A 27071-nucleotide genomic window follows, 5' to 3' on the forward strand; every position below is an offset into this window, starting at 1 on the left:
TTAAATGGGCCAGAAAAGCTTTTTAATATAGTAGGGAGGACTTGCTTTTAGTTACCAAAACATGATAGATATTTTAATCAATAGAATGAGTAATTGATTCATCCAGGAACATCCTGTAACACTTCTAAGAAATTAGAATTAGTAAGTGCCAAATTTTTTGTAAAATCAGAGATTATTCAGCAGAGTGCTGCTGGGAACTCTTCTTTAACAATTTGAAGGAGTCAAGTTAGGTTTGCCCTAATACCTACACAGCTAAAGTAGCTTTGGAATGACTAAGGAGGTAAATCTTCATTCTGCTTTTATAATGGGAAGGTTTATTTCAAAGTGCTAATAAGGTCTGGATAGATACTGTGATTATGGTAGTCACAGAAGATCATAAGGTCCATTTTTGGACTCATTAAAAATGTATCGTTTTGAACTTCCTGACACTTGGTGTTCTTTGTTTATAAAATATGCTGAAATAGGGGCACCTGGGTGGTTCAGTCGATTAAGCTTTGGACTTTGTGATGGTCTCATCGGAGGTGTGATTGGCTCTGTGCTCAGTGGGGAATCCTCTTGAGATAAAATTGAGGGCGCCTGGGTGGCTCAGTGGGTTAAGCCACTACCTTCAGTTTAGGTCATGATCTCAGGGTCCTGGGATCCAGTCCCACATCGGGCTCTCTTCTCAGCAGGGAGCCTGCTTCCTCCTCTCTCTCTGCCTGCCTCTCTGCCTACTTGTGATCTCTCTCTGTCAAATAAATAAATAAAATCTTAAAAAAAAATAAATAAAATTGATGCTTAAACATCTCATCACTGTTTTGGTTTGGCATTTCCTTTGTATATATTTCTCAGTTTGAGAAGCATGACATAACTGCTACCTTATTTAGATTGTTGTATTTTATTTATTTGACATCAAAGAAAGTTACTTATTTTTGGATAGATGATACATGTATATATATAAAAAATTCAAAAAGCACACATAGTGAAAAGCAGTTGTGTGAATCACCCTGATTCTACCTACCTACTGTTCCTCAGGAGTAGCCACTGTTTCAATTTTTTTGTGTTTCCTCCCAGGGATAGTTAATAATTCTATAACTACTTACATATTTATTCTTATACATGCATAAACATAAATGACAGTATGCTGTGCACATAGTTCTACACTTCACTGTTTTCACCTAAACATGTATTGAGGAGATGATAGCAAATACTTGTTCAGCTTTTAATGTGTCAGATACTGTTGTAAGCACTTGTCACATCATATGTTAAGTGCTGGCACCAACCCATGAAGTAGATGTAAATATTTTTCCTATTCACTTTATCTAGATGAGGAAAATAAGCACAGAGAAGTGGAGTAAAGGAACCACAATTCAGTTTCAGACAATCTGGTCTTTCTGTGCTCCTTACTACTGCTATGCTTTATAACTTTATGCATTTGGTTGACCATATGAAATTGCAGTTTTTGTGGTTAAGAATTGGTTGAATATTAGGAATATTGGTGAGTTCAACCCAGTAAATAGAGTTGCCTCATTTTTTAAACAACCTCATAGCTGCATAGAATTCCACACGTAGATGGCCTTTTTTTTTTTTTTTTTAAAGTCAGGTGTGTGCCCAAGGTGGGGCTCGAACTCATGACCCCAAGATCAAGAGTAGCATGCTCTTATGGACTGACCAGCCAAGTGCCCCATGATTTTTAAATTAGCTCCCATTGATTGATACTTAGGTGGTTCCTAAATTTGATTTTACAAACCATTCTGCAGTTTACCATCTTTCTGCTTTTGTGATTTTTCACATGTTTTACAAGAGAATTGTGTCAAAGGGTATAGACATTTGAATACACTTTGAGAAATTGTCTTCCAGATATGATAGAAGTTTGCACTTTCAGCTACCTTGTGTGAGGGTATAGGAAGGCATATGCAAGTTTCTCTACATCCTATTGATAAGTACATTTGAATTTTATACATGTTTGGTAATACGTTCATCTGCATGGGATCCTGGCATACATAATATGGTTAGCTCTGGACTCTTGTTTTTCCAGTGTTAGAATATATCAATCTAGATTTTGGGACTTTATAGTCTTGCTTATGACCCTGAGATCATGACATGCGCTGAAATCAAGAATTGGATGCTTAACTATCTGAACCACCCTGCTGCTCTTCTATCCAACTTTTAAGCCTCGCTTCTTGCCCCTCTGCCACGAGGACCCTTAGCTGCAGCCATGTACAAGTTGCATTTTCTTCATGTACCACAGCTCTGCATTTTTACACAAATGTCTGTGAGATTCTAACGGTACAGAAAGTATTCAAATAAGCATATATTCCAACATTCTCTGAGTTTAAAAATGCTACTGCAGATTTTTCCTTCAAATAGCTAGGATTTTTATATTTTTATAAGTCATGTTTACAATTTAAAAAATCGCTTCTTACTCTTCTTTTCCCAAGACCTTTGTATTCCATTTATCCAGAAGTGTCAACTAAACATTTTTGGCTCCCGGGCTTCCTGTGTTCTTGTGTCTTCCTCTTCATATTTGAAGGTTTCTCACTCACTACTATCTTACTGCATTTGGCCCTATCCAGATTGGCTCTGGATGCAAGTCAGGCTTATGACTGAGAGATTAGGGTTTTGTTCATTTTTTTTCAGGCATTCCTTTCCCCACTCTGTTAAGATGGTTGATCTTATTTATGTAGATTCTTATTTGGCACTTATTTATTTATGATTCTTGTCGTTCTGTTAAATACTACTTGGAGTTGCTAATTCATGTTAGTGAGCAGAATAAGGCAAAAATGATGATTTTTCTCCTTACTATGCTACTCTTGATTCATATTTCTTGTGATCATCTCTTGTTTCCACCTTTCACTAGTTAAAGAATCCTTTCAAACCGGATTTCTTTTACTAAAAGTTTTCTCTATTACAGTGCATATTTACCCCATTTGTTTCTGGATACATTAGAGATTATTTAGTATTTCCTCACAGAATCTAGTATAGTACAACGCATTGGTGGTTTGTGTTTGTTGATCTGAAATGTTAATTTGAGATTTACAGGTAAAATCAGGTTTTGGATCATCTTAGGATGTGGTGTAGTTACGGTTTCCCATTGCTTGTATTTAATGAGATGCCATTTTATAGTTGAAGTGGGAGACGGGGAAGAGCAACATACGGTTTGATCTGTTTCATCCATTTTTTCTTTCTTTTTTCCTTTCTTTCTTCTTTTTTTTTTTTGGCAGAGAAACTTTTCCATGTCTGTAAATAGTGCTGCTGTCCTGCGATTGACAGGACGAGGAGGAGGAGGAACAGTGGTGGGGGCTCCTAGAGGTCGAAGTTCTTCAAGAGGGCGAGGTGAGCTTATTCATGTGGAAAACGTGATAACAGAGGGAGAGAGAAGTCACTTTAAACATATTTTAATACTTGATTTTTAAAAAACTGTTCTTTGACATTAACTGTATACTAAGTGTCCTGAACATTTGTTTTCTGAACCATTTTTCAGGGTATCTGTTCCACAACCCCTGATTTGGAGCAGAGAAGGGTAATTCTTGAGTGTGAAGGATTTGAGATGGTCCTAGTTAACTTTGGCAGAACTTTATCCGTATTCCTCATGCCCAGGGAACCTTGCACTTTGCCATAGCTCCCAGAAGTGTCTTGGCTGCTGGTGAGGCACTGAAGTCCCTGTAGGCCTCTAGGACACAAGATTCTGTGTAAGGTGGTGTGCCAGGAGTATTCCCAGCCAGAAGAGAGGCTTTAGGAAAAGCTGCCTCATCAGTTCTTGGGCTGTTTTAGAGGTAGAGCAGAAATAATAAGCAGTCACTTATTTAACCTATGGTTTTATAGATATATCTCAGAAGAATTATTATTTTGATATTACTTGGGTTTTTTTTTTGCTGTCTATTCTGTTTCGTGTTCACTGATTTTCTGTAACATAAAGATGTTTGTAATATAAATATTTAGCATTTCTTTCTTAAGGTGGTTAAGTCATAGCAGTAGCCTAAACGCATCCTGTTGTTTTTGAAGAAGTGCTTTAGAAGTGGAAAAATTGGGTATCTACAAAATTAGATGCCATTGTCTCCACATACCATACCACCTAGATTGACATGATCAAGAGTGTGGAATATTTAAATTATTTTTTTTAAGATTTTATTTATTTGACAAAATAAAGAGAGAGAGAACACTAGTGGCGGCAGGGAGGGGGGAATGTAGTGGGAGAGGGAGCTTTGTGGGAGCTAGTATAGGGCTTGATCCCAGGACTCCGGGATCATGACCTGAACTGAAGGCAGATACTCAGAGACTGAGCCACCCAGGCAACCCTCTAAATTCTTTTTTCTTAAACTGATGCCTTATGAATAGAGTCATTTACATCTAATCTTTACAGAGACTATATGAGATTATGCATTCCTGTGAAGAGTTTGCTTTCAGTCATCTGTTCAGAATGTGGGATTGCAGGTGTGGTGAATAATGAAGAGGCTAACTAAAGTTCTGCACCTGTAGGCCAGGTACTATTACCAAGGCGTCATGGTTTTTCCTTCTGAATTTGTCAGTCTCTAGAACACCAGTTTTTAACCTAAAGAGTTGTTAGAAAATACCTCTGCAACAGAATACGGGGTGGTGAGATTTAGGCATGTGTGTACTTCAGAAGCTCTATGTGCAGATTTCCACATGTAGTTAGGTTCCATTTGTCCAGAATTCATCTGAGATCTGCATCTTGATGGTGCGGTGGTGTTTTGGAGATGGCTCTGCTACTTTCTATGGTGGGCTGGCAGCAGAAAGAGAGGTCATACTTAGGCAATTTTGCCTATTATGGTCTTTAGGGCCATCAGTCCTACTGAGATGATAACTCAAGAAGTGTGCCCCACAAACCCGCTGTTTTTTTGTTTTTGTTTTTGATCCTGTATATTTAAAAAAAAATTTTTTTTTAAAGATTTTATTTATTTAAGAGAGAGCATGAGAGGGGAGAAGGTCAGAGAGAGAAGCAGATTCTGTGTGGAGCAGGCTCCCGGGACTCCGGGATCATGACCTGATTCGAAGGCAGTTACTTACTTAACAAACTGGGCTACCCAGGCACCCAAGCCAGCTGTTCTATGAACTTCAAGGCATCACCAACTTTGTGTGCTGCAAATACTAACCACTCTCTCCAAACAGTCTTTAAAAAGTTCTGTGTTGAGAAACAAAGATTGATAAATTTCTCCCTGTTTTATGATTTCTTTGAAGTAGGGGGCTATCACATATTATCCTGCAATCAGAATTTAAACAGGGCATGTGCAAGAAAGATACTGTGACAAAAGTAGTGACTTAATTGACATTGATGTGAACACATGGCATGAAACTAGCTCAGTGAATGAACGGACTCTGGGAAAAACAGTTTTTTAAAAAAGATTTTATTTATTTATTTGACAGAGAGATCACAAGTAGGCAGAGAGGTAGGCACAGAGAGAGGGGGAAGCAGGCTGAGCAGAGAGCCGGATGTGGGGCTTGACCCCAGGACCCTGAGATCATGACCTGAGCCACCCAGACGCCCCCAGGGAAAAACAGTTCTATACTATTGTCCGAACTGTGATTTCTTTTTCTAATGATTGCATAAGACCATTATCTGGTTTTGTTTTTTTCACTTAGTACTTAATTTTAATTTGTTGGTTAAGTAATGATTATTATGGCTTTGTTTAGAATGGGCAGAGCTAAAATTAGATGATTATTTTGGCTCTTTTTAATTTGAGGAACTTTGATGTGAAAATTCACTGACTTCTAGACTTCTAAATATCATAAACTACTAAAATTTAAACGAACAAATGAGCGAGAAAACAAAGTTGTCATCTTTGTATTTTATCTGGTTAAGATGTTTAATAATACAGCAAATCTACATAGCTGTCAGCCACTTGTTTTCATCAGCATTAAAATGAAGTGGGGTGTGTGTGTGTGTGTATTTTTAGAGGAAGTATATTTTATTCTCCCAAAGTAATCTGATGAAATCTTAGACAATAGGGCAGTTCTTTAAATACTTAGCTATGTGAAAGATTCATCATGTTATGTATACTTGCTTTTTCTTTTCTTTTTTTTTTTAAATATTTATTTATTTATTTGACAGACAGAGGTCACAAATAGGCAGAGAGGCAGGCAGAGAGAGGAGGAAACAGGCTCCCTGCGAAGCGGAGAGCCCGATGTGGGGCTCGATCCCAGGACCCTGGGATCATGACCTGAGCCGAAGATAGAGGCTTTAATCCACTGAGCCACCCAGGCGCCCCTTGCTTTTTCTTTATAAGAACTTTATTTATAGATGATTTTGGTCCTAGTACTTTGGATATTGTTCTTTATGTTGTACAAACTGGAGACCTCTAGAATCTGATTATTTTTGTGTGCCCACTCATAAAACTTGAGTCTGATACCTTGAGGACCAGTACCGATGCTAGTTAAAACTGGCAGAAAATACTTTGTCTGTGGTTTGCTTGTTTTTCTGGCAACCTGAAGGCTCTTTTTTCTATTCAAATTTTCAAAATAAAACTCGTTTTCAGGATGCCATGTACTTAATGGTTTACCTGAGAAAGTTGTTCTCTTTAGAAGAGGGGACTTTCACCCTAAAAAAATCATCATTGTGGGAATTCACCACAGTTTTTGTTTGCGTTGTACTGTTTCAGGATTTTATTTTTATTTATTATTTTTTTAAGATTTTATTTATTTATTTGACAAACAGAGATCACAAGTAGGCAGAGAGGCAGGCAGAGAGAGAGAGGTGGAGGCAGGCTCCCTGCTGAGCAGAGAGCCCGATGAGGGGCTCAATCCCAGGACCCTGGGATCATGACCTGAGCTGAAGGCAGAGGCTTAACCCACTGAGCCACCCAGGCGCCCCTGTTTCAGGATTTTAGATAAAATGTATACATATCCTAAGGAGAGAGGTACTGGAACTGGGAGTCAACCTTAAGTTGATGTATATTTAGATTGACAAAACTGGAAGATAACTTTAAGATTATTATAGGTCAAGCCTAGTCCTCACTTCCATTTTATAGATGACGAATTGGATTATCTGGATTAGTTAAAAGGGTGCCCATTGTTCCTAAGATTACCCAGATACAATTGTGTGTGTTTCATAATAAGGTTGTATAAGGTACAACTATATTCTGAGGTTTTGATAAACTTTAAGGAAGAAATAGAAATCCTGCTGGATATTTGCAATAATTATTTAACTCAGTTGTTTTTAGCTTTGGAATGCATTCATGCTTTTGTTCAAGATTTGTCATCATTTTTCTTCTTTTTTTAAAAGATTTTATTTACTTGTTTGACGGAGAGAGACACAGCGAGAGAGGGAACCACAAGCACTGGGAGTGGGAGAGGGAGAAACAGGCTTCCCACTGAGTAGGAAGCCCAATGCGGGGCTCGATCCCAGGACCCTGGGATCATGACCTGAGCCGAAGGCAGACGATTAAAGACTGAGCCACCCAGGTGCCCCCATCATCATTTTTCTTTGGGTGGGTTTACACTGTTAAAGAAGTCACGCTATGGATGATGGCGAAGATTTCATCTAAGTACAGCCCTGGACTCCCCACCCTTTCCCAGTTTTCTGACCTGTGTGTTGAATACAGATGTGCATGTTAGTTGAGAAAACCTCACATTGCACAGAAAGTATAAAGCTAAAAGTTCATATTTGCTTTCTGCCCCTAGATTAGCAATTGGATGTACATTCTTCCAGACTCTAACTGCAGCTCTATCATTTGTATAAGTGGAGTTATTTATTTATTTATTTTTAAAGATTTTATTTTATTTATTTGATAGAGATTACAAGTAGTCAGAGAAGCAGGCAGAGAGAGAGGAGGAAGCAGGTTCCCCGCTGAGCAGAGAGCCTGATGCAGGGCTCAATCACAGGACCCTGAGACCATGACCTGTGCCGAAGGCAGAGACTTCAACCCACTGAGCCAACCAGGCGCCCGAAGTGGAGTTACTTATTTAAGTATTGGTCTTTGGCATGCTTTTGTCATTCAACAGGATCGTTGTAGATTTCTTTCAATGTCAGCGTTTTATCTTCTGTGGCTTCATAGTGTTCTCCCAAATTATTTTATCAGAATTAATTTATTGATTAGGTCGTTTCTGGTGTTTTACATTGCAACAAACTCCTTAATATATATTTATTTGCATATTTGTGTATTTCTGTTAGGATAAGTTGTAGTTAGAATTGTTGAGTCAGTTTTTGATAGATCTAACCACATTGCCTTCAGTAAAAGCCAGTTTACCCTTGAACACCTAGAGCCTCTCAGTACCTCCCTGCATTTGGCACATTCTCACCAGACCTCTGGTTCATATTTGGTCCTGATACTTTTCCTATTTGAAGATTTGAGCAGAGGGGAAAAGAGTGCCTTTGTTGCTGTGGAATATCCTTTATGGGTTAGTTCACAAAGTAACAAACCCTATGAAATTAGCCTTTCTGTGGAGTTAGATAAATTATTTTAACATTTATGCTTGGCTTTTATACTTTATCTGCTCTCTTTGCAAGCTCTCTAAATCTTTCAGTTTTGTTGAAAACAATCCAATAAATACCCAATTTGTAGTAATAGTTTATTGATCTTTTTAGAATTTTACTGTTGAACTTTTATGTCAAAGAACTGAATGTTGATACTGTTTCTTGTTCAGGCCTGGGACTGGGACTCTTATATCCCTTTCTAACTTGTTTCTCTAAACCTCCTGTGGTGTAGCCTCTTTGGTGCCATTATTGGTTTCTCAGGTAAAGATCCATCAGGCCTTGCTAAATGTTTAAATATAGACCTTCTCTTTGTGTAGAAACAGAACTTCAGAGATTAACCTTTGGTGTTGAATATGTTCCAAAGTTGACATCTGAGTATCATTTTTTCTGTTTTCTTATTTTCAGGCAGAGGCAGAGGTGAATGTGGTTTCTACCAAAGAAGCTTTGATGAAGTAGAGGGTGTGTTTGGTCGAGGAGGTGGCAGGGAAATGCATAGGTCACAGAGCTGGGAGGAAAGGTAACTAAAAGATCCAGATCTTGGTATAAAGGTTTCTTTGGTGTAAAAAAACATGTTTTTCTGCTTTCTACAGAGGAGGTACTTCTGTGTATAGTTACACAGTTTCATTTAAAAAATGCTGTTGAGTATCAAGCTATATAAATGATCCTTATTTAAAGGAAGAAACATTCTAGATAAGTAGGTTCATGTTTTAGTGCCAGCATGGATATTTCATAGCTAATCAGATTTGCTCTTTGCTTAGCATTCAGTTGGAAGCATTGACAATTGACATTTTATTGATTGTTGCTGTTAGTCAAAGCATCTTCTCTGTTCTTTATGACTTTATGTGATGTCTGTTGGATGAGAGAGGGCAGTTGCACAAAGTTATGTGTACAAAGATGTCTACTGTGATGATGTTTACAATGTAGTTCGAAACAAGCCAGACAGCTTAATATCAGTGTGGTTTCTTAAATGATGGTACATCCACACAGTGGAATATTTATGTAATCATTAAAGTTAGGATGATTTTGAAAATATTTAATGATGTAGGGAAATATATTTTTAAAGCAGTATATGAAACTATGTATAGTGTGTATCTAAAATAAATCATGTATCTAAAAAAAAATCTATAAAAAGAACAATTCTGGGTCAATAGAATCTAGCTTTTGGTAAGTGAGATAGTGGATATTTCTGTTTTCATCTTTGTGCTCTTCTGTATTTTCCAAATGTTAGGCAGTAACCATGCATTTGTTCTATAATTTGGAAAAGAAAGCAATGCTATTGGACCAAGATAGGGCAGTGGGTGTCATAGATGGGAAATCTATATATTACTCTCAAGTCTTGTTTGAAAACTTATTTTATCTTTTCTAGAGGTGACAGACGTTTTGAAAAACCAGGACGAAAAGATGTAGGTAAGGCTTGCTTACTGTTTTGAAGTATTTTTATCTGGATTTCATTGATAGTAGTTGGTAACAAGGCTCAAAGATCCATTTATTGAAAATTGACTCCATTACCTGCACCTCTCCAGTAGATGGGGTTGTAGCATCACTTGCATTTGTACTTCCATGGTTATTTAAGGGCTCTTCTGTATGAAACCAGGGGTAATGAACATAACTATTAGGATTTACTTGGTTTAACTTTTTAAGTTTGTGTGTTCTTTGTGAGGCATATATTCTCTATTAAGACTGTCTGGTGAACTGAAATTCAGTCTCTTAACTCCTTTTTTCCAATGTAGATACATCTCATGGGGTGAGAGGAAAGAAGGAAAATGCTAGAAGGCTTGTTTTTGTATCAGGGAGCATTGAATAATTCTTACTCTAGTTTTTTTTTTGTTTGTTTGTTTTGTTTTTTTAAGATTATGCTTATTTGTCAGAGAGAAATATAGAGAGAGAGCACAAGTAGGGGGAACAGTAAGCAAAGGGAGAACCAGGCTCCTTGCTGAGCAAGGAGTCCAATGTGGGATGTGATCCCAAAACCCTGGGATCATGACCTGAGCTGAAGGCAGAGGCTCAACCGACTGAGCCACTTAGGCATCCCAGTTACTTTCGTTTTTTATTCATCTGATTTTTTTTTTTTTTGGATGTATAATCTTTTTGTCTTTTTTTCTTGTTTTGAGATGAGCGCAGTCAAAATAAATTATAGTTAAGGTAGCCGCTGACTTAAAAGATGCATAGTAAGAGAACATGATTTCAGTGATTGTGGTTTATGTTAAAGAATTAAAGAATCTGGGGTGCCTGGGTGGCTCTGCCTTCGGCTCAGGTCATGGTCCCAGGGTCCTGGGATCGAGCCCCACATCGGGCTCTCTGCTGAGTGGGGAGCCTGCTTCCCCCCCTCTCTCTGCCTGCCTCTCCGCCTACTTGTGGTCTCCGTCTGTTAAATTAAAAAAAAAAAAAAAGAATTAAAGAATCTAAAGGTTAAGATGGGCTTTCTGACTGATTAAAGGTACTACCTTCCAAACTGCCAGTAGGTGTTAATGTCTGAGAGGAAAAAAAATGCTGATTCACAGTAATGTTGGCGTTATAAAAACCACATGCAAGTTCCAAATTCCCAGAAGTACCAGAAAAGTTCTCCACAGCATGATTACATCTGACAAGAATAAACATTTCTCAAAAATGTGTTAAGTATGTAAATAGCACAGAGTGATTTGTGAATTTTTTTAACACTAGTAATTAAAACAGTCAGATTTGCATCACTGTTTTCATATCAAATCCATTTTAGCAGATCAGTAGTTTAAATTTCTCATTAACCTGGCATCGGGAATGGTCAATTGTATTTATATTGAGTGTAGCACGAAATTTAGAAGTCTGGGTAGATAACTTACTGTTAGTTGAATGGCTTTACTTGTATTGTAGACTATTGGATAAATATTATTTTGGGACGGTTTTTAGGACTTCTGCTCCCATCCATGTCTGGTACAGTACTTTTGCCAGTGAATAGGAGAGATGATGAGGGGTAATTTAAAGAATATAGGGTTTCAGGTCAGAAGAACACCAGTAATCTAAGTTCTCAGATATTTAGTAGTCTCTAATAAATGGAGGTAGAATGCCTTACAGAATTTTTAGGATTAAGTAAGAGTGTATGGACTCCTCTTTATTTGTTCAACAGTTACTGAATTCCTATTCCTGTGATAGGCCTTGTTCTAGGTGTTATATAAATATTCCTTTTCTTTAGATGACAGTGTTGGTGTGTGATCAGATTTTTAAATCATTCGGTATTTAGAGGGTTAGCTGTAGAATGGCACAAGTAGCACTTGAGATCAGAATTAAGATGGAACAAGAGATCAAGTCTAATCAAATGGAAGTTTAGGGGCGCCTGGGTGGCTCAGTGGGTTAAAGCCTTTGCCTTTGGCTCAGGTCATGGTCCCAGGGTCCTGAGATCGAGCACCGCATCAGGCTCTCTGCTCAGCGTGGAGCCTTCTTCCTTTCCTCTTTCTCTGCCTGCCTCTCTGCGTACTTGCGATCTCCGTCTGTCAAATAAATAAATAAAATCTTTAAAAAAAAACAAAAACAAATGGAAGTTCAACAATAGAAAATGGCAAGCAGTTCTAGCATAAGCTCTAGAAATGAAGATCTGGAGTAATGGTGTCATAGCACTACGGGCTCAGTGTTAAACCAGCAGCAGAATGGTGCCGAGCGCAGCATTTACTAGGACTAAAGTGTCCTCATGAGGCAGGCGCTAGGGACGCCCGCTGTCTTTTATGTTGACACAGGACAGCTTAAGTATTGTGTGCAGTACTGGGGCCACACCTGGAAGGGATCCATATGTTGGAGTAGGATGTTTGGCACATTTGACCTCCTGTGATGGGGGATGCATGAAGGAAAGGGGAGCTGTTTACACAGCAGACAAGAGTATGGGCAGGACGGGTTGGGGAGGAGGGTTTTTAGGGTTACTCTCTGCAAATATTTACTTAACAGTCATAAAAGAGGAATTGAACTTGATCTGTATGAATATAAAGGGCAGGTTTAAGGAGGCAGAAACTTGACACAATCTTAAGGTCTGATAGAGTTGTCTGAAAATGATTTGGGTTGCCTGGGAAAGCAGTGTTTTCCCTGTTAAGACAATAGCTTGGTTTTAACTATTTGACACATTGTCATATTTTGGTGGTTTGGATAGAGTGTAAAGTTCCTTTTTCATTGTTATTTTAACTATATTTATTCAGTTTGGGTTATTTCCCCAACCACTCTATTAGGTTTTTTTCCTTTGCCTCTGTAGGTGTATCTTTTAAAAGATGAGTTCCATAAAGCCAAGTTGATGTGAAGTGGTTAAGAATATAAGGAAAGTTTTTCTTACTAAAATATCAGGGCAAGTTTCACATACATATATTCAAATAAATCATAGTGGATTTTATTGAATGTTTCATGACAAGATGCTCACTTCAAGTTGTATTAACTATGCTGATAATTCTGAGACTTTCTTTTTATAAGTAATCCTCTTTTGTTGAAAATATTTATAGATTAAAGAAATCTCATAATTGTATTGTGCACTCTTCAAGAACGGCAGTACTAAAGTAATTTGGTTGGGACAGGGTGATATATTGGTCAGTTGTGAGATGTGCTATGACATCAAATTAAGATAATTTAAGTATTAAATGTTCCAGAATACCAAAGTTTCCAGAATGACTTGTTGGTTTTAAAATTAGAGATGGTTCATATCATATATTTACTTTTTATTTGGAGAGAAATGGGTGTGTTTACAGACATCTGGGCAAGAATCCTGAATATTTTCTGTGAACACAGTAAGGGAGAAATGTGGAGGTGGAGAAGGCCTCTAACCTTGGAATTATAATTGCTATTCAGTAGGAATTGATGGCTGGGGAGGGAGAGATCAGTTCTGGTGATAATCTTGTAGTATGATTTTGTGAGGGTGAAATTGGAAGATCATTAAGAAATAAAAATTGATCTAGTTGATACCAGTAGGTTCAGCCCAGTGTGATATCAATTAGTGCATTTTGGTGTGAAATTCTTTAAAGTAGACATAGCAGCTTTTGGTTATAAGGCTGCTGTTAGCAGTAGGTATTATAGGCTTATATGTGCATAGATCTAGGCCTTATGATTTTTAGTAATTACTTATCTAGTTTGTTGGGATTGTCATGCTATCTGTATTGGTTTCCTGAGCATTTTTTTTTAAAAGATTTTATTTATTTATTTATTTGACAGAGAGAGAGAGAGAGAGAGATCGATCGATCTCATGTAGGTAGAGAGGCAGGCAGAGAGAGAGAGAAGGAAGCCGACTCCCTGCTGAGCAGAGAGCCCGATGCGGGACTCAATCCCAGGACCCTGAGATCATGACCTGAGCTGAAGTTAGAGGCTTAACCCACTGAGCCACCCAGGCGCCCTCCTAAAGCACTTGTAAAGTTAATTCCAATGTGGTCTTCTAGTCATGTGCCCAAGATAGCATCACTGGGCTCCAAGGTTAGTGAGCTAGAGAACCAGGAGTTAGAGCTGCTGTTCCCACCTCCCAGTACTTACCCCTCTTTGCGTTTGCACTCCCTTCTCCTGAAAGGATACTGATATCTTAGCAGAAAACTTAATCCTTAATGTAGAAACTGCGATTCTCTGAAGTAAGTGAAAGAATCATGAACAGTGCTTTCAGAAGCTTTCAACTACCTAGACAGAAGTTTTTGATTGCATTTCTTAGTTGTCTACTTGTGAAAAACATTTATTAAGTAGCATTAGTGTATCAACACAGTTGTTTTGGGTGTGTGTAGAGAAGTCACATCTAATTTTCAGATGCAGAGCTTATATATACATAGTGTACTTTGGGAGTTCTGTCTCTTGGATGGGGAACATGCTGGGTCTGTGGAGAGACTTTTCCTGGATCTGCTCACTTCCTTCTGTTACTTTGAGCAGCTTCACTTAAGTAGTGGAGTTGTGATCTGCGTAAGTGATGTACAGCTCTTAGGAAAAAAGATACCATGTAAATCTTTGATACTACTTTATTTTTACAGGTTAGATGAATCTGGTTCCTTTATTATAGAAATAAGAATTTCTGCTGTCTGTATGTGTTAACGACAGTTCTGGGTTGGAAAAAAATTCTATTGGTCTGACTAGTGTTTAAGAATGCCTAAAGTTTTTAAACAGCAAAAGTTTACAATTACTAAGTTTCTGTGTCCTTGATATTTTTTTTTGCTGTTATTGCTCTTAGAGCACTCCAGAGTACTTTATTTTCTTTTCCTTTTCATCAAAGAGTAGAAAAATGTGACTTGCTGCTCTGTCCTACTCTTCACAACTGATTGCCTTTACTAGGCTCGTGTTTATTTCATGGGATGATTCCTGGCTGGATCGTTATTAATGGGGAGAGTTAAGTCTTTCATTTTTCCTACTAAACCTGAATAAGGGGAATTCAGAAAAGAAGAGCAGCCATGAACCTACTTGAATTCTGATAGGGTAAGCTTTTTTGGTTTTTGTTTACTTTGAGGACAGTTTTTTTTTTTTTTAATCAAAATTAAAAGTATGCAGAGAATGGTTATAAATTAAACTGGAGGTAAGGGGAAGAGTTCATCTAACTATATGTAAAATAAAAATTGAAGCAGAGAGAGCATAATTTTCATGGAGTATTAGACTTGGTAAGAAATAATAGAGTTTATCTATTCCAACCTCCTACTGGTGAATAAACACTCATTTTGTGTTTGTAGAAAAAACTATTTGAAGTTGGAAACAGGAATTTGGGTTTGAAAGTACTTTGTTGCCCAATTTTTTGATTTATCTATTGGAGATGTTTTTCCTATTTAATATGTAACTAAACCTTTATAACTACAAAAACTTAAATATATTTGCATTTATGAGTTACTTAGGGTGTCTTTTTTTATACCATTGTATAAAGAAATTTATACATAAATTTTACATAGGTAAGAAGGGAATGTTTTTACTTAGGTCAGAAGCCATTCAAATGAATCATTGATTATAATTTTTAAATCACTATTTGATTTTTATGCAAGGTGGCTTTATAGTAGATAGAATTTTGCATCTCCTTACAAAAATACCACCTTACTGGTTTCATTCAGGCTGGATCTGTTACTTGATCTGATCAGTTTCTACCACAAATACATGAATATGTGCATGTGTTTGAGTATCATGCTGAAATGCTTTTAGAGCTATGTATAAATCTATACTTTGCTGGGTTTTTTGTGTGTAAATTTTTGTTCTTAGATGTCAAAAAATTAAGGGGGTAATACTTACTCCAGTTTTGTAGTATGAAGAACCAGAGGAGTGATCTTGTTGTCTTGAAAAAATAACAGTTTTAGAAGGATGTTCATTAAATATTGTGAAACATCATTCTACCCAGGGAGCTAGGTTTAAGATAAGACTGCTGCTTCAACTTGCAGATGAAAATGAGAGATTTGTGGTTGATTTTAGAGTTTGGCTGTGTTAAACTTAATTGTCCTGTTTTACCTTCATTAGTGGTATCATACCACTTTATTATAAATCCACCAATATTTATGTATAAATATCTGTCATGTTGAGATGCATTGATTTCAGCAGATAACCACAGATACAAACTTGTAAGGTAGAATGTTATATTTCCAGAATGTGTGTATTGTTAGCTCAGCCATTTTTATGGGCACAGGTTTGATTACCATGATGTAATCGGAGAGATGTAATCAGCATTGAAAAAAGAGAAAACATGAGATATGAAGAAAAAGTAGCTGCATAACTGGCTGTGTATATTTAATACATTAAAAAATAGGGTGTAATGAAGACATCTTATTCTGTCAGTCCTGTTTCCGAGATCTGAAAATTGTCCATGCTTTGTCCGTTGATACGGATGTCCAGGTCAGTCCTGTTTGGGCTCTTGGAGACTAGAGGAGTTGGAAGTTCAGGAACAGTCTTGTCAAAATTCTCCATCTTGATTTGATATTCACCTTTGGAACCCCGGGTCAACAGAGAGGCAAAACAGTGATGTAACATGATCTCGGAGGGTAGGTAGGATGTCCTCCTTTGGCATATTTCTCCAGTGCCTTCCTGCATTGCTGAGAGGAACACAACTAATTCGAAGTGGGGAGGACTTTCATGCTGGAGCAGAGTAGCCAGAGGACTTGATGGTATAATGGAGTGATAGTAGGTTAGTGGAAAGATAAAGAATGGACATTCCTCAGAACTGATGCCATCAAGATGGAAGTCCACACTGGTCTGGTTGAGTTCACCGTTTTCTCTTTCCTGATAGAGTACAGCTGAGACCCGGACACTGGTCAGAGGGCTAGGTCGAGTGTTGGCCACTTGGAAAATTAGATTAGGTTTGCCATCTATGTGAGCTACTACTGCTAAGTCTGTAAAGCGAATTGAGAAAGCTCGATTTTTTGGCCGGGCAATCTTCGCCACAAAGGCACCTAAATTGGAAATCATTGAATTTTTTTAGAACGAACACTTAAAATAAAATATGAATACCTTTTCTGAATGAGAAGGATGTATCAAATAGTTATACATTTTTTGATGCCATGCCTTCCAAGTGAGTCAAGAATTGATGAACACATTAATTTGGGTAGTCTCATTTGCCTGAAGAATTTTTCACAATGTACATACATCCTTGTTTAAAAGCTGTGATTTCAAAAGGGTTAAGCAGAATTCATTTTGTTACATAGAAGTGTAACTTCGTCTTCTCATTTCTTAAAAAGTGTAAGAATGGTCATTTATTACATTTCTGCCCCCACTTAAAAAAAAGCAACAAAATAAATGAATTTCATTTGTAATGATATTGTTTCAAATTGAAGTAAAAATTAGATTGAGAATAGGATGATTTTGGGGTAGGGAGGGGACCAGTAGAATGAGTGACACATTTTGAGCAGTTTTTTATCTCTGAAACTTATATAACCTTCCCTCCTCTTTTTATTTTAGAAGGCTCTGGCTCTGTGGTGATTTCAGTGTACTTTTCCAAAGTGCATCTTCTGTGTGCCCCCAAGCTGTGGGTCAGGATTTCTTAACTACTTCAGTCCCTCAGATCTTATTGGCAGGCTGGAAAGATCTGTGGACCTCTTCTCAGAATTATGCTTTAAGTGCATAAACATAAAATACATATGAAGGTAGCAAAATACACTGAAATTGAGTTGAACATTTAAAAAACTAGTATAGTACTATTTGTGCTTTTTTAATGCATTAAACAATAAAATATAGTGGCGGGTTTAATAGTATACTTTTGAAGTACTGTAGTGGGATACGAAAATATCTGTGATTTCTATTTGTATCAAAGTTACCAATATTGCTGATACTATTGTTTTTTTGTTGTCTGTTTGTAGTAGAAGGACATGACGATTTTCAATTAGGGGCTAGTGGAAAAAGATTAAAGTTTTTCCTAATTTCATGGATCCCCTAATTTTTATCTAATGACCGACCTAGTTTAAGAATTCCTGTAGGGAAGTTAAGTGATTTGTTACAAATTATAGAGCCAATTGGCAGCACACTGGACTTCATTCCAGATTGTTCTTCATTTGGCCCTTCACTTAACTTTTTCAGAATATTATTGTGTAATGTGTTAAAGCCAGGTCTTCTTTTTTATTTGTTTTTTGATTTTTAAACTATATATATATCACTTATAAAAGTGACACTAGCCCTACTTTAATTAGAGGAAAGTCTAATGTGTTATCAGGGTTTATAAATAAAATTTCATAATCTTTGTAACCATATTTCCAGTAAGGATGTGTATACTTACTTGATCTCTAAATATAATGCTGACTATTGTGCTCTGGGATCACTGATGAAGAATAAATGTTGAACTGATAAACTCAGAGGAGGATATTCTAACCCAGTAAAGGGGAAAAAAATAAACATTTCTCTGTTAGGTAAAATGATTGTCAAAATATGCATTTAACATATTTATCCACTTATTTGACGAAGTATTTAGCTTCTCTGAAAAATGCTTTTTAGACCTCTTGTTAATATTTTTTGGTGTAAGATGTTGCTGCAAGTTAGTGTCATAATGGTCCTTTTTTTTCTTAAGGAGTTCCAACAGGTAAAATTTAAGTGTAGAGTCAGGTTTCTTATAATGTCACCTCTCATTTGGCCCTTAGACTTTTCTTTTTCAATCTTCGACATTACCTGCTAATAGTGCAAATTAAATTATTCTACAGCACAGTTGCTTATAACTGAATCCCCTCCCCAAACCACTTGTAATTTTTTTTTTTTTTTTTTAAAGAACAAAAACAATTACCTGTGATAAAAGCCTCTAGCATGAGGCCTAGGAGCATTTGTATGGCAAGTAAGGCGATTGCACTTGGACAGTCACCACTGGGGAACATGGTACCATAACCAATTGTGAGTTGTGTCTCCAGGGAGAAGGAGAATGCAGCTGTGAAACTGGTGATGTACTTCACACAGATAGTGTGGTTTTCAGGTGGGGCATCATGATCTAGTTCCAGATCACCATTCATCTCAGCTAGAACATACCAGAGCACTGCAAAGACAAGCCAGTGAACAACAAAAGAAGCAGAAAAGACCAACATCATCCAGCGCCAGCGCATGTCCATTAGGATTCCCCAAGCATCTCGCAGATATGCAAGACCTCTTTGAGCACCATCCATTTGAAGTGTGCTATGGCCGTCCTTGGTGACCATCCTCCGGTAGCTCTGAGTTAGAAGAGGAGCAATAACTTTGCAGTTACTGCCATCCATTTCAGGCTGTAATTATCTGAAACCAAGAATAAATTAGTAAGCTCTTAACTGTTTTACAGTTAATACTAATAAATTCTGAGACCTCATTCACTTGCTGCTCTCTTTGGAATGCTTCCCTGGCTACTGGGCAAACTTTCCCAGTCTGACAGCTCTCTCTCTTTTCTCTTCACGGAAGGGGGCATTTATTGACTAAGCCATTCAGTTGCTACCTTATCATGGCTTGCCTTAGGCTGTCTGTTATTGTTTCCTTGAATGACTGTTAAAATATTGTTTGGCATTTTAACATTTCCAAGTATATTTCAAAATCACTGAAGGTTGGTGTTATGGTTTGTGTCTCTTTGACATCCTTGTCTCTTTCTTGTGCAATTCCAGACATAAAGTATTTATTGGTTTGACTAAACATATTTGTGTAAATAACAATTTTTCATAATTAATAATTATGGATAATTCATGACTAAAAGAAATAAGTTAAATGTATGTGCTCCTCTCTGTAAATAACTAGAAATCATTTGAAAATGTAGTGTTAAACTGCCTGCAGATGTTTTGAAGCTGAACTCTGCCCTATGACAGGACTAAACTTTTAGAGATCCATAGTTCTAATGTATGCTTTTTAATTAGCCTCTTCAAAATTTTATGAATAGGCTTTGTTTTTGTCACTTTGCAGCCATTTTCATGGATTCTTTCCATGTCTAATGGATTGCCATCCTCTGAATATTCTAGATTCTGATTAGATTGTGGGGTGAGGAGAAAATTATTTTCTTGGAAAAATAAGAGATTCTAGGTGGAGATTCCTAGGTAATACTAGTTTTTTTTTTTTTTTGTTTTTTGTTTTTTTTTAAGATTTTACTTATTTATTTGAAAGAGAGACAGCACAAGCTCGGACAGATTGGGGAGAAAGCAAGCAGGGAGTGCTCAGCAGGGAGTCTGATGTGGGGCTTGATCCCAGGAGCCTTGGATCCTGACTTAAGTGGAAGGCAGATGCTTCACCGATTGAGCCGCCCAGGTGTCCCAATAACACTGATTTTGAGAGTAAGTAAGCCAGGAAAAAAAGCTTCAAGTTTAATGAACTAAAATAACCATTAAGGCACCAAATGGCAATTTTAAAACATTTTTAAAGATTTTATTTATTCATTGGAGAGAGCAAGAGAGAGAGAGCACGTGCGTGCGTGTGCACACAAGAAGTGGGGAGGGGCAGAGGGAGAAACAAGCTCCCCGAGTCTGATCTGTGGCTTGATTCCAGGACTCTGGGATCATGACTTGAGCCACCCAGGCATCCCCCAGATGGCAAGTTTGTTTGTTTGTTTAAGATTTTATTTATTTGAGAAAGAAAGAGAGGTAGAGTGAGAAGAGAGCGTGAGAGGGAAGAAGGTCAGAGGGAGAAGCCGACTCCCCGTGGAGCTGGGAGCTCCATACAGGACTTGATCCCCGGGATTCCAGGATCAAGACCCTGAGCTAAAGGCAGTCGCTTAACCAGCTGAGCCAACCAGGTGTCCCCAAATGGCAATTTTTTTTTTAAAGATTTAGTTTATTTATTTGGGGCGCCTAGGTGGCTCAGTGGGTTAAGCTGCTGCCTTTGGCTCGGGTCATGATCTCAGGGTCCTGGGATCGAGTCCCGCATCAGGCTCTCTGCTCAGCGGGGAGCCTGCTTCCCTCTCTCTCTCTGCCTGCTTCTCCATCTACTTGTGATTTCTTTCTGTCAAATAAATTACATAAAATCTTAAAAAAAAAAAAAAGATTTAGTTTATTTATTTGACTGAGAGATCACAAGTAGGCAGAGAGGTAGGCTGAGAGAGAGGGAGAAGCAGGCTCCCTGCTGAGTAGAGAGCCCGATGTGGGACTCAATCCCAGGACCCTGAGATCATGACCTGAGCCAAAGGCAGAGGCTTAACCCACTGAGCCACCCTGGCACCCCCCTCCCATGGCAATTTTTAAAAGATAATTAATGTAATTGGTTTTTAGCTGTAAACAGTTGAACTATAAAACAGTAGGTATGCTTTTCTCTGTGTTGAGAAGAAGTCTAAGGTATGCTTTCTGTGTGTTGATTCTTGCTTTTATCAAAGCTGTCTTAAGACTTTTATGTGGAGCCTCACAGGAACAGAATGGAAGATGCAGCTATGCTTTCCCTTTCTTTTTGCCACAGGACAGTGCTAGGAATTTACATTTGACTCTGCCTAGCTGCTTCCCTCAGAAATAGATGCTCTGGAGAGTATTGTGTATTCCCTTCCTTACTTTTTGTGTGACAATGGCACTTAAAGACTAGAGGCTTTTGGAGCAGCTTGTTGCTTGTGCTTGCTGAGTCGTTCCCATTCTAGAGACTTTGGGGCTGTGGGCCTTCTTGTGATACTGGTATTGGACATTGGCCAGCTGGGTATATACTTTCCCTCCTCCCCTGAGGCTAATTTAACACGTATTGTGATATTAGAGACATTCTCTTGTATTTTCTTCAGATTGTATTACTCATGGAACACTGGGATAATGGTTAAAGTGTATTTAGAGTAACCATAGAGATAACCATTTTATTTTCATATTATAAAGTCATTATATATATTAATACTTTATAATTCATTATTCTAACAAGTGGTCATTATCTTTTGTGTATTTTTTTTTCTCAGCAAAGCTATTTAATGACTCATTTTGTTAGATTTTTAAGTGTTTTAGGAGACCTTATCTATTGTTTTGAAAGTAAACAACAACAGCAATAGTAAAATTTTCATAGGCACTGTGCTAGGTACCTTCTATATTGCATTATCTCTAATTCTTTGGTATCTCAGCAAGATAGTTTTGGGTTTTTTTTAAATATTTATTGAGAGAGGAGGAGAGTGGGGGGAGGGATAAAGGGAGATGGAGAGAGAATCCTCAAGCAGACCACACCCCCTCCCCTGCCATGGTTGCAGATCCCCACACCAGAGGTGAGTCTCAGTAGAGAGATCTCACCCTAAGATCATGACCTGAGCCAAAATCAAGATTCAGAAATCTAACTGACTGAGCCACCCAGGTGCTCCAGCAAGATAGACATTATTGTCCCGTTTTCTAGATGATGTCACCAAGGATTAGAAACATACACTAGGCAGATGGGGGCCTTAGATTATTTGTAGTATTATCAACATCTGGCTAACTTAACAGGTTAATTTTCTTACTACAAGAAGCTGTTTAGAAAGTTTGGTGAAAAAATCTTTCCCAAGATGACTGACATTGTTTTCATAAGATAGTCTTTGACGGCCATGTTTTTAGCATTGCTAGTAGATGTTCTTCTGGTCCCCATAACTATCTCAGGTATCTGTCTTAAATCATTGTTAACCCCATACATGATTCTTATGACAGTAATGATTAAAAATATTAGCCAGTATGTATTACTTATTATGTGGCAGGAATTATGCCAGTTACTTGTGTTAACTCATGTGAAGCCCATAGGCAATGCCTGGTGCAAAGTAACCTTTCAGTCTTGGCTGCTTTATTATTATTAATGTTCCTTAAATTTTGAAATAGTAAGTACCGTTTTAATTCCCATTTTACAGATAAGCTGAAGCATAGTGAGTTTCCTAGGATCCCAAAGGTAGTAAGTGTTCATGAATTCCATACCAAGTCCAGAGTTCAGAGTCAGTAATGTTTTGCTTAAAAAGTAGACATTTTGATCCTGGTTAGCCTTTGTGAATAATACTACATTCCATTTGACTAGTTAATTGTTTAAGAGTCATTACAGAATATTTGGTCTTTAGGAGTGTTTAGGTTTATACCTATGATTTGTAGATAAGAAATGTATTTTCAGTTAAAGAAGACATAAAATTTGAAGATCGGCACCACTACAATTACTACATAGTCTAATCTTTTGGATATTATAAACCAGTACAAATTAAAGCAAAATGTGGAGAGGAGACTTCCTACATAGCATTTCCAAATTTGTATTTTGCCAGGTGAGAAAGTAATTTTTAGAACGTATCATACTAATTTTATAAAAGAAAATGCATTTTGACACTTGAAGAAGATATAATAAGGATATAATAAGGAATGATAATAGTCTGCCTTCAAAAGATTGTAAACCATTGCACTGTCCTTTACGGTTTTTTTTTCTTCTTTTGAGGTGAAATTGGTATGTAACATTATATTAGTTTCACCTTCGTTGTTTGTTGCTTCCTGCCTATGTGAAAATGCCCATCATTTACCTTGTACCCTAGTGCTTACTGCAATTAGGGAACCACTGTCCTGGTGAACGCTACTAATTGCTGATTGTTTCACGGTAGTTTTTTGGGGGAGGGAAAGTTCCTTGACTCTTGATTTTCAACCTACTTTATTAAGTTCTAAAACTCATTACTCAGGGAGATAGCCCTTCTGTATATATTATAGCTAACAAAAGTATTATCATTTGGGCTTTTTGAGGGTTATTACTTGTTACCTACAGTTTTGTAACAGTCACTATAGGCTTCAACAATTTCTTTTTTTCGGGGCGCCTGGGTGGCTCAGTGGGTTAAGCCACTGCCTTCGGCTCAGGTCATGATCTCAGGGTCCTGGGATCGAGTCCCACATCGGGCTCTCTGCTCAGCAGGGAGCCTGCTTCCTCCTCCTCTCTCTCTGTCTGCCTGCCTCTCTGCCTACTTGTGATCTCTCTCTGTCAAATAAATAAATAAAATATTTAAAAAAAATTTTTTTTTTCTCTTGCAGCTAACTAAATACATGGAAAAGCCTGTGAACAGGAATGTCAAGGCTAATATCAAAACAGTGAAGCAATCTCCTTTTTATGTACATGCCAATCTTGTTTAGGTTGTGTGGTGGGGTGGAGTCATTGAGAGAATAAGATTTTGATCTCCATTTAATGGATTATCTTGAATAAGTCCATTTTTGCATTCATGTAAGCAGTATGGGTTAGTAAATGAACATCAGGTGGGGAATCTAGCGGACCCTGCTCTGGCTCTGTTGGTTCCACAGCCGTGTCAGCTGGGCAAGCCACCCAATCTCCTTGGCCAGCCTTCTTATATTAAAAAAAGAGAGAGACGAAAGGGAATTAAGTAACATGCTCTCTTAAAACTCTGTAAGTTTAAAAATTTCATTTCCCTCAACTGACAGAGGTTTTTTAGATGATATTTTTTCTTTTTTCTCCTATGTCGTTTTACATCTGCTTGTATGGTATTTAAAAATTACATTATTGTTGCCTGATACATGTAGATTTTCTCTCCAAGTAGTTTTCATATCTTTATAGGTGTACAAATACCGTTGAATGTGTTTTTGTTTTGGTTTGTATTTATATGGTTCTCACAAACTGATCCCAGTAGAAAATAAAATTGAAGCTTAGGAAGGTTTGTTTGTATCTCTGTGTGTGGGCTGTAAAGTATTTGCTCATTTACAGACTTAAAAAAAAATACTTTATAAAAATGATAGTTTGGCTGCTTCAGTGGCTGTGAAAATTAGGATTCATTTTTCTCATTTGGTTTGTAGCACTTAAAATTGCATATTTTCTATTGCCATGTTGTAAGGTGGTATTGTAGTTCATATTAAACAGTTAATATAATAGGCTATAAATACAGATGTTAAATGATCACAGTATTACTATGTATTTGCTTATAACTGGTGTAAAAACTGATTGTTTAGAGTCTTAGAATCATCTCTCTTACCCTCTATAACTGGGGCAAACAGTGTGAGTTCTAACTCTCTTATATAAGCTCAGAGATTCTTTTCTATTTTAATTTCTTATTTGTAGAAGCATCTACTAATTTCGGTAGTACTGGCTTTAAAAAGACATTTAAAATTAAGTATTCATCACTTTTCATGGCTTAAAAATATTTTTTTGGGGGGGCTCATTTGTTCTTGTACACTCATGTTGGTTTTTTTAATCCCTTCCAAAAGAAAGATATCTATATATATATATTTAAAAGCCAAGGAAGGGGGATAAAAACAAAAAAGCCACTGTATTTTTTCTAGGGCCTTTCCTTTCTACTGATTTCCATATTATAATGTGGAATTAGTATTCATTTAATAAAACAGGAAAATTTCTAGTAACGCTCTCACATGGGCTATTAATTCCGTTTTCAAAATTTAAGGAAAAAGCATAAAGAATCTTAATGTATGACTCTAGAGGTAGTATCTTTGTTTTAAAAATCTATTGGCGATGTCTGGCTCTGTCCCTATTTGCCACTCAATTTCTTTCTCTGTTCCCCTTAAGGAAAGAAATAAGAATGAATATTATTTCATGTACTCACCAGTTCTTTTGCTGGGTCAGCCTGTGTTTGCACAGGTAGGTCTTGAGGAAACTTGCGGAGTCTGTCTTTTTGATAAGGTAACTTTAATCTACAAGTCTAGCTTGTAAGTTCTCTTCTTGGACTGGGTTTACAGTTCACATTCCTCTGTTTATAATGTCGTGGGGGCTAGTTTCAGCTGAAGCTGATGTGATTGGTCACTTAGTCTGCAGGGGGGCCAATTAGCTCTGATCATGTGGAAAAGAATGCTGGTTTGTTAGGAAGTCTTTCTTTACCCAACACAAACCTTAACAATTCTGGAGAAAGCCTCCAGAACTGACTTGGAGAAGGGGTGCATTTTTTCCCTCTAATCAGGACCGGTCTTTAGTAAGTTTGCATAATCTTACTTAAGAGTTTATTTGAAAGTTCAAAGGGATAAAATTCCCTGCAAGATTTCCTTTCAGCCGTCTTTCCTTATATAGCATGTTGAAGTGTGAGATACTGCCTTTACTATTCTTTTTAAAATTTTTTCTCCATTTCTTTGGGGAAGATTTTCCTTGGGTGAGGACTTCCAGGCATGAATTAATTAATTGATTTTATTAGTTTTCTTTTCATATTCCACCTCACTAGAATGCCACTAATTCTAGAACTGGTAATATATGTAATTTAGTTACCTGAATTTTGGGGAGGAGGGGCAAGGAGGCAGGCTTTTTTTTTTTTTTTAAAGGCTATGTGGAGAGATCTCAAGTAAGAATAAAACTTGTTTGGTACCTTGCACTTACCTTTGAAAAACACACATATGTGAAGGAGCTGAAGAATTTTCTTAAGGCATGCTTTAGTAACGTTTAGGGGATGATTTTCTGAGAAGCATATGGTTATGTGCAGTAAGATGAAGTGTTCAGGGTACAGAAAATTTAACTTAACATCTAAATAGTGTTCAGCTAGAAAACTTCCAGCTTGTAGCAACCTTGAAATGAGCTATGGGATGGCTTTGTGTAATGCCTTTACTGAGCAGTACTTTTCTCCACCTCCGTTAGTTGCTGATTTTAAAACTTTGATCAAATGTCACATGTAAGAGGATCTGAGAAACAAAGGCTGTGATTGTTCAAAGTAAAATCATGGAAGAAGGCCTGCTGGGAAAATTATTAATGTAGACCAATATAATGCTACTTAGAAGGTAAAATCCGCCTTTGTAGATTCCTTCCCCTCCCCCACAATTAAGAAAAATATTAATTCCTTCTTTGTTTTATGAATGCCAAACATCTTAGTACAAGTTCAGACATAACCTAGGAAACTTTGACCTTCAGAACTAGAGAAGGTAAAAGCATAAAGTAGGGACTTGTGATGTGATGCTTATTGCCTACGCACACTGGTAGGGAATTATACTTTATATCAATTGACAGTTGATGGATTGCGGGGGTAAAAAAGCCAGAGCAAATACAGTGTGACACTGCCTTTAAGAAAGTATGGGAGTGTATTTGCCATGTGTCCTGCATCACCATTATAATTAGCCAAGATGGTGAAGGATTTTACCAAACTTAGAAGCCTCTTTCCATAATATACTCTGTTTCAGAATATGTTAAGGCAAGAATGATTTGGCAAAATAATTGTCAAGAAAGAAATGTCTTAAGGGAAGAAGGGTTCTGGTTTCTCGATTTCTACAATTTGAAAGTCTTGCTATGGTCTGTAGATCGTTCCTAGTTGCTAATTATATGGATATTGTAGACTGGTTTTGGAGTGTCCACTGAGGAGCATAGTACTCCCATTTTAATAGCCTGAGCAGTTCCGTTTCTTTCTGGTTGAAACCTCAACCAGGTTAGTTGAGATGGAACTGATTTTGGCATAGATGGTACGGAAACTTCACCTTAAAACACATGGTCCCTTCTATCTAAACAGAGTTAC

The 27071-nt window shown here is 37.4% G+C and overlaps 2 protein-coding genes across 4 annotated transcripts in view; one reads left to right on the plus strand and one right to left on the minus strand.

Annotated features, from left to right (window-relative positions):
• Positions 1–27071, plus strand: part of GIGYF2 (GRB10 interacting GYF protein 2) — a 149387-nt gene that overhangs the window by 52368 nt on the left and 69948 nt on the right. For 2 of the 3 annotated variants that reach the window (XM_044241863.1, XM_044241864.1), the window contains exons 6-8: positions 3204–3315; positions 8816–8927; positions 9777–9817. In XM_044241863.1, coding sequence (XP_044097798.1) covers positions 3204–3315; positions 8816–8927; positions 9777–9817 — 265 coding nt within the window. The remainder of the gene's footprint in view (positions 1–3203; positions 3316–8815; positions 8928–9776; positions 9818–27071) is intronic. The other variant, XM_044241865.1, reaches the window with a different exon arrangement.
• KCNJ13 (potassium inwardly rectifying channel subfamily J member 13) lies at positions 15953–25301 on the minus strand. Its single transcript, XM_044241866.1, has 3 exons — positions 25194–25301; positions 18546–19021; positions 15953–16731 (listed from the first exon to the last, which is right to left on the minus strand). Exons 2-3 carry the CDS (start codon positions 19003–19005, stop codon positions 16109–16111), a joined length of 1083 nt encoding a protein of 360 aa, XP_044097801.1. The 5' UTR covers positions 19006–19021; positions 25194–25301; the 3' UTR covers positions 15953–16108.

Source organism: Neovison vison, chromosome 3 (assembly GCF_020171115.1).
Source record: "Neovison vison isolate M4711 chromosome 3, ASM_NN_V1, whole genome shotgun sequence".
NCBI lineage: Eukaryota > Metazoa > Chordata > Mammalia > Carnivora > Mustelidae > Neogale > Neogale vison.